Consider the following 8944-nt stretch of genomic DNA (forward strand, 5'->3'; position numbering starts at 1 on the left):
TTTAAAATATTTCAATTTTTCTATTTTTTATTTATATTTATAATAACATAATTTTTTTCCCACTAGTTCCTATAAAAACCAAATAAAATTTCAAACAATTTAATAAAAATAAAAAAAAAATTCAAACTAATGGGTTTGTTCTTAGGGCCCATGGCCCAAATACTTATAAAGCCAGCCAATAAAATAACAAAACCTAAAAGAGTGAAACAAACATCCTTTTACGCGCTTATAAGCGTGCGTATGTTCAAACTTCAAACATGAAACCCCCCAACCTCTCCATCGTCGCCACGTTTTCCACCGCCTTCAATCCCTTTATAACCACCCGACTCAATCTCCTAAACTCATTCTCTGTACACACCACACCTCTCACGAAATTAACTTCGAAATGCTCTCTTTTTTCTTCAGATCTGCTATCTTTCTGTAGTTACAGATCAACGTTAGATCTCAATTTTCTCGCTTTTTTATTTATATACATATTTTTCATCTGTTTTTTTTTTTCTTGATCCCAATCTGTTGTGTTACTTTCCGATGGGTGAAATCGCAGTTCTTCGTCCTCAAGATCCTTTAAAGGATCGGCTAGCTTATAATCGTCACAATACTTTTGTTAATTCCAGTTTTCCCTCACCCAAATCCAAGAAAACTTCTCCTTCTTCTTCTAACCCTAACCATGGATCCGATAAGTCGAATCGGCGGAAGCGGAGTCCTCAGAAGAGCAGTAGGAATAGTAATAATACTAGTAGAGGCGGCTGCGGCAGCTTGTCCAGCTCTCCGCCGGCCAAGAACCGGCATCTGGTGATGGGTCAGGTCAAGATTTTGAAGCGCGGCGAAGCGTTGACTGTGTCGATGAAGGATGGCTTGGAGAGGAAGAAGATGGAGGGCGAGAAGGCTCGGGAGAAGAGCGAGGTGAATTCTTGTCCGCCGGAGGTGGACGACGACTTGGCTTTGTCGACCACGGATCGGCTCGGGCCGGAGCCCGATATGGTTCCAAAGCAGATCAAGATCGCCGATTTTTACGCCGGATCGGCCTTCATCTCCTCTCCCCCGCCCAGTTCCCTTCCCGTGCCTGCTTTCTTTAAGAAAAAGAGCGTCCTCGCCGCCGAGATCCACGACGACGCTTCTAGCGGTTTGCGGCGGCTTCTGAGGCTGGATCCGTCGTGAGTTTGTATAGAACAACCGAAAAAGGGTTTCTCTTTATTCTCTCCCGGGTCGACTTGAAGAACGTTCAGTTGGAAAGCTAAAAGTCTAGTGCTTTGTGGGTTGAAAATGTTGCAAGTTTGGTTAATCGCTCGCTCCAATTCGCAGTTGCTTCCCTTATTTTTTCAAGGGGAAGGTCGGATTGGCAAAGCAATTCGTCAAGCCTCTTTCATTTCCAGGTTCCTGCCTTGATCAAGTAGTAGTAGTAGTAATGGAAGTAACAGAATAGCTCTTACTCCTTGGTTAACTTTGCCCATACTATATATATATAGTGTTTCCTAGTCCCATGTTGTGTTATCTAGGTATTTGTCTTATCCTAAACGATATATGTAGGCTTCTACAAGAATAATTTGGCATTAGCTGATAGTAGTTTTAGTTTGTATGTGAAGGGTGGGGGGCTAAGATCCTCAATCCTCCTCTTCATGAATATGTAATTCTTTGTTGGTGTTTTAAGTTTTATCAAAGTTTATTTATATGAGTAGTTATTTATTGTGTCACATTCCCTAGTGTAATGACTTGTTTGAAACCATTTTTGCCTGTTTATAAGCTTGCTTGCTCCTTCTCTGTTAGTTGAATTTGTGGCACCATAACTTTGTTTCTTAAGTGTGTTGTAAACAATGGTAATTTCAAGGTTGCCCTTTGGAATTAGAGTCCCATAGTCATATTATGATTGACATGATAATGATTGTAGTCGAGTTTCGAACCTTGGTCTCTTGCTCTAAAATATACTGTCTAATGAACCAGTTAGCAACTTCTAGCCTTGCTTGTTATGCTCATTGGGAGTAGTCTTTTGTTAATCATTTTAGAGTTGTCACTTTGTACTTTGTACACACAACTTATATCAACTTAACAAAGCTTAAGCCTTTCCTCTTTTGATACACCTTCCTCCAAGTACTATTAGCAAATGGTGTTTCTAATCATTTGGTTTTGGCAGGATGTTGTGGTCTCTCGGTAAGTATCCTCTGCATTAGTTGCAGTTTAGCTAGAACAATATATGCCAACCATGGCAAATGAAAGCTGAACGGTATGGATTCTTCTTTGCTTCTCTAATATTTGCAATGGTTACTTTGCCCTATGTGAATGCTTTGAATATGTATTTGGAATAAGCAAGGTAAGGACATTGAGATAAATGGGTATAGGGTGTAAGAATTGGTGGATTTGATGCTACCCTACCAATTTGGTGTTGTGTTTTCTCAAAGTAGAAAGTTGTGTGATAGACTAGTTCATTGTGTGTAGCAATTGTTGGCTCTGGTGGTGTTCAGAAAAATGAAATTTTGTTTTCTAAAATTATTTTATTTAACATATCCTTGTGGTTTAGTGGCATGAAGTGGCTCTCTTGGGAGGTCATGGGTTTGGTCCTAGTGGGATAGTACTTAAAAAAAATTATTCTATTTAACATTAATTGCAAATCAACTTCTAACCTAATATATAGATGTTGGTCAAGGATCAAAACAACATAAACTTGTAAAATAATACGTGCTTAAGACGGTAAAAAGGCTTGGAGGTGTTAGGTGTATATTTTTGTGTAAAATACTGAAATTGCGTGAATGTTTTCTTTCATTTTTAGAGATTTTATACTTCCAAACCATTCATGACAATTTATTTTTTTTTTCAAATAAAGAAGAATCATAGGCTGAAATATTTACAATAAAGATCGATGGAATGGTTAAACATTCTTTACAGTTCCATAGCAATGTTAGACAGAAAAACTTTCATAGCAATGTTAAAGAAACTTGATTACTTCCATAGCAATATTAAAGAAAACTTGATTCAAAGACTGCTTCACAAATTTGAAGTTTGGAGGAATTTAAACTTCTTCAATGATTTTATCTTTATCGAGCTAAATTGTATATTATAGTTTAGATGAGTCTCTTTTTCAAGAACTTGCCAAGTAAACGAGAGAAGTAACTCATCAAAATAATGAGTTACGACAAGGAAAATAACCGTATGAAGGTGAAGAATGAAAGAAAAAACAATGAAGACAGAAAATTAGAGACGAAAAAGAATTAGGGTTAGGAAATATTTATGACAATTTAATTTCTAATTTCTAAATATCTCCATACGAATAAGGCCTAAGATAGCTTGATGGGATCCTGGTACCGGCCTATTGGCCCAAAGGCATACAAATCGATTAGTTTACACGAGGTATTGCGCAAATTATGCTGTGCAACCGAATGCACCTTGCAAGGTGCATACGCCGTTTTGGTTAAAAAAACGCGCGTCTCACTTAAAAAAGAAATCAGGTTCGATTCTCGGCAATATCATTTTTATATATTCAGAAATTCATAACTATATATCCAGAAATTCATAACTATATATCCACAGTGAATGAATGAAGTAAAAATCCACAATGAATGAATGAATGAAGTAAAAATCCACAATGAATGAAATAAATATCCACAATGAATGAACTAAATATCCACAATGATTGAACTAAATATCCATAAATTCATAACTATATATCCACAGTGAATGAATGAAGTAAATATCTACAATGAATGAACTAAATATCCACAATGAATGAACTAAATATCCATAAATTCATAACTATATATCCACAAATTTATAACTATATATTCAGAAATTCATAACTATATATCCACAATAATGCTATTGCCGAGAATTGAACCTGATTTTTTTTTTTTTAAGTGGGACGCGTGTTTTTAGTCAAAACGACGTCGTTTTGCATCGTATGCACCATGCGCATGGTACATTCGGTTGCATAGCATAACTATTGAAGTTATTGTATAAAAAAAATCATTAAAGAGCTTTAATTGGGATTTTTAAATGGTACTCATGTTAATTTTTTTGGAAAAATTAGACTTTTTGTTTCTAAGTTATAAAATAATTGTGGAATTCGTTCTTAAGTATTCGTCATATTTACTTTTTGTCTCTAAGTTATTATTGACGTTGCGTTTTTTATTTCTTTACTAATAAAACATTAGGGACAAAATTTTAAATTTTAGTATAATTCAAGGACAAAAAGTGAGCACAAAATACGAATAGTGCAACGCCAATGATAACTTAGGAGCGAAAAGTGAGCATGACCAGTACCCAAGGACAAATTTTACAATTATCCTATAGCTTAGGGACAAAAAGTGTAATTTTTTAAAGATAAATATACTGTATAAAAAATGATTAACACTCAGGGATGAATTTTACAATTACCCTGTAACTTAGGGACGAAAAGTGTAATTTTTTCTAATTTTTTAAAGATAAATATATTGTATTAAAAAAAAAAAGAACAAGTAGCATTCAAAAAAAGTATTTGAAGAGCTTTAATTGAGATTCTAAATGATACCCATATTATTACTTTTTTAAAAGATAAATATAGGTATACATCGTCATTATTTTAGTGTAATGTTTATATACATTAAGCTGAATATTATGAACATATTATAAATTGAACGAAAATACATATGATGTATATTTAGTTTAATATTTATGAACATATATAACATATATTATTAACATAATACATGGCTATTAAACAGGATATATATGTAATATTAGTGTTTATGTAATTTATCTTTGTTTTTATTATCATATAAAATGAACACTATGAACTTATTTTAAACTGAATGGAATATGGTATGAATAATATGATGTATATTTAGTTTATTGTTTGTGGACATTGATGCATGTTATTAAACATGATATATATGTAATATAACGTTTATGTATATTAAACTTTGTTTTTATGAAAATATAGAAAATACATTATTAACCTATTATAAATTAAATGAAGATACCTATGTATATTTATTTTAGTGTTTATGGACATTAAGGTTTATGTTTATGGACATATGTAATAAATATTATATAAAATAAAGAATATGGTTGGCCTAGAGATTTAAGGAAGTTCCATACCGAAAGTCAATGATCGAACACTTAACGTTTGATTAAGGATGCATGAATCTCTTTCACTCAACCACACCCTCCAAGTTAGAAAATCATTAATCATTTACTGTATATGTTTACAAATTCAAATCTTAATATTTAGAAACTAGATAGAGTTAATTACCAATTTGGTCCCTCGATTATGAGGATTTCACCAATCTAGTTTTCGACTTTCAAAATTCCTTAATTTAGTCCCCGACTATGCTTTTTTTATACCCAAAATGGTCCTAACCGTTAAACTATTTAGAAACTAGATAGAGTTAATTACCAATTTGGTCCCTCGATTATGAAGATTTCACCAATCTAGTTCTCGACTTTCAAAATTCCTTAATTTAGTCCCCGACTATGCTTTTTTTATACCCAAAATGGTCCTAACCGTTAAACATCCGTTAACTCGGGACCAAATTGATAATTTCGCTATAGTCAAGGGACCATTCCAGTAATTAAATTTCGAAGAAAATGGTGCATGTGATGATTGAAATAGTTCCTTGACTATAGCTAAATTACCAATTTGATCCCGAGTTCACGGATGTCTAACGGTTAGGACCATTTCGGGTAAAAAAAAGTATAGCCGGGGACTAAATTGAAAAATTTTGAAAGTCGAGAATCAGATTAGTAAAATCTTCATTATCTAGAGACCAAATTGGTAATTAACTCAACTAGATACTATATGTTCAAAACTTAAAAGCTTAACTTAGGTTCAGAAACTAGACAAAAATATATTCAAAAACTCAATTTAATATGCAGAAATTGAATACTATATATATTCATAAACTGAAAGCTTAAAGTTCATAAACTAGACACTACACCATTCACTCTGTTACATGTCTATAACATGCTTTATATATATATATATATATATATATATATATATATATATATATATATATATATATATATATATATATATATATATATATATATATATATATATATATATATAGAGGATTATATTCAAATACAAACAATGCTTAAAATAAAAACATGTGGATTGATACCCGCCGTTTGATTTTAATTTTGGATGGCTAGGATTGACTTCAATTTTTTCTACCTGTTTTATTTTTTTTTTCGCATGTTTGTATTCTTATATGGTTTTTATTGTAAGTGGGGAGGGTAGTTTAGTGATTTCGTTTGTTTGTAACCTAGGCTTATCTGTTTTTCACTCTACACGCGACCGGTGTTATTGTTTATCGTAGGTGGGACTCTCTCTCCTTCCGCACTCCTTATGCACTCGTTCGATCTTCGCATCTTGTGTTCTTCTTTCTCCATCAATGGCTAGCGGTGGGGATCGCAACAGAGTCAACCGCCGGGACCACATAGTCGGGGTGTCGCGGTGTCGGGCCAGGTATCTTTTTACTCATCTTTTGGCGTTTTTCGATTTTCTTTTTTTCATGTTCTACTCTACCACGTGTGTGGTGTCGTTTTTTTTTTTTTTTTTTTTTTTGGGTGGTATGCATGCTTCTCTGTATTTCGTAACCAGAGTATTTTGTAGCCATTCTTTGGATTAGGGGATTGATGGCTGGCCAGATTTTGCCCGGATTCTGTTTAGCTAGGGTGGTGTTCCTTTTTTGGTTTTCAAGAAATTGCTTGTAGGTGTTTCAGTAGGGGTATATATTTTGTGTTTCTTTTGAAAATTTTCAGCTTAATTTCGATCTTGGTGGCGATTGTTTGCAATTTCTGAGTGATAGTTTATGTGCCTGTATGTTTTCGTTTTTTTTTTGTTCGTTTATCCTCAAAGTGTGTTTTCGCCTCTAAGGGTGTTTTCTTCCTTCTGCATGCTGATGGTTTCCGCTTATCTTCGAAATGAATGCTCATTTTGAAATGCAGTTCGATGTATGTGGAATTGGTGTATATTTGCTGTCGTTTGTGGTCCATGGTATGTGTTTGTTGTGATTTCTGGTCCATGATTTAACAATATAATGGGTGGGTGTTTTGTTTTGAATGGTATATATGTATATATTACGTTTTTAGTCCCAATGGTGTCAGCAGTATGGTTTTAGATTGGGTGTGTAGTTGTTTTTTTATTTTATTTTATTTTATTTTCCAGCTTGTGGTGTGCATTTCTGAATGGTAGTGTATGGATCAGGTGGGTATTTTTTCTTTATTCAATTTTTGGGATTGAAGGGGTTATCCTTGCGTATAGGGGAATGGCAGTGTGCATATCTGTATGGTGGTGTGTGCACTATTGATAGTGTGCATTGGCTTGTGAATGTGTGTGCAGGGGTAGGTATTTTTCTCAGCAAATGTGTGGTAGGATGGTGGTTTTGTGTTCATGTTTCTGGTGTTTGCACTATTCATTCCTGTGTGGTTTTATGTGCAGGGAGGAGTTGTTTTATAGTTGTATATGTTTGAGAGGAAGGGGATATGGCATCGGGTTCTTTGTAGGCTGCCGGTGTGCCTTCTTGTATGGTAATGTTTGCATGACTGGTAGTGTGCATTATGATTCTTTTTTAATGGCTGGCGGTACGGTGTGCCTTTTTTTTTTTTTTTTTTTTTTTTTTTTTTTTTTTTTTTTTTTTTTTTGTGGCAGCCTATACACTTCCCGTTATCATTCTTATGTTTCCCGTTTGTGCATTTTGATTTTTGAGTGTTTGCTATTTGTCTTCTCTGTGATGACCGGGGTTTAGACTATTGGTTTTCTTCATGATAATTTGTATTCAGGTAAGAAGATCGGTGTATCCAATTCTGGTTGTGGAGCAACACAGCACTATGAGAGGACAATGATTTTGCGGCGCCCTGGTTGGCTTTCTTGGCAAGGATGCAACGGACCCCTTGTGGGATGCACCTGATTATGAGATTTATGCGAATGAGAAAGCCAGGTTCCCTACTGTTATAATGTGAGTGCCACCTACCTTGTTGATCGAGGCGCTTCGTGACTTAACATGTCAACAGAAGGCCGATATTCATGAACCTGTCGTGAGCCTATCAGTTTGTTAGCAACCCACTAGCTACCAACTAATCTCTACTTAGACGAGAAAGTACTATTTTGTTGGGTTTTTTGTAAAATGTTTTGTTGGGTTTATGATACTTTTTGTGTCCACTTATTTTTTGGTTGGTATGGTTCACCAAAGGCGTTGGTGTACAGTTTTGGTAGATGGTAATGATGTACTTATTTGTGCATGCGGCCACTATGGCGTGTGCACTGGATGACCATGTGACTTGGTTTTACAGTTTTTATTGTTACATTATTAAATGCAATTGTTAATTTCTTAATTTTTCTTCTTTACGCTAAGTGCCCATATATGTTAAAAGCGAGGCATACATTTTCTATCTGGGCATAATCATGCTCAGGGAATTACGTTCCATAAGTTTGTGGGGCGAGGGCTCTGCACGCGGATTAGGCGCTGGATGCAAACGAATGCCCCCTCATTACTTCAACACAAACGAGGCAATGTCATTATTCCGTTTTTGACGTTTACTTTCATTGCACTATTTTGTCCAAATGGGTGCACACATACCTTCGTAACAAATTTGTACGCACATGGGGTGCACACAGATTTAATCAGATGTGCACACAGTTTTTAACTAGGGAGTACACAGATTTTCCTTGCTATGCAAACCTATGGAGTTTCATTTATTACGTTACTTTCATTTCAGATTTTAACTAGGGAGCACACATATTTTTCTTTATGTGCACACACAGATTTATTCCGTTTTGAAGTTGTTTAACTAGTGCACACTTATGGTCCGAGTGGGTACACACATACCTTCGTAACAAAATTGTACCCATGCATGCGTTAGCTTAGGTGAATGTTTTAACCGTACGTTTCCAATAGCCACACGTCTATGATAAGTAACAAAAATCAATCACAACTTTCAGGCTAATCCAACAAAAACACAACATGTTCAA

At 34.7% G+C, this 8944-nt stretch overlaps 1 protein-coding gene across 1 annotated transcript; it reads left to right on the forward strand.

The window, feature by feature from the left end:
- The first annotated feature begins 528 nt into the window (after window positions 1-528).
- Window positions 529-1158, forward strand: LOC109159390. Its single transcript, XM_019307503.1, has one exon. The coding sequence runs from the start codon at window positions 529-531 to the stop codon at window positions 1156-1158; it is 630 nt and encodes a 209-aa protein (XP_019163048.1).
- Window positions 1159-8944: the final 7786 nt, after the last annotated feature.

Source organism: Ipomoea nil, unplaced genomic scaffold, assembly GCF_001879475.1.
Source record: "Ipomoea nil cultivar Tokyo-kokei standard unplaced genomic scaffold, Asagao_1.1 scaffold2827, whole genome shotgun sequence".
NCBI lineage: Eukaryota > Viridiplantae > Streptophyta > Magnoliopsida > Solanales > Convolvulaceae > Ipomoea > Ipomoea nil.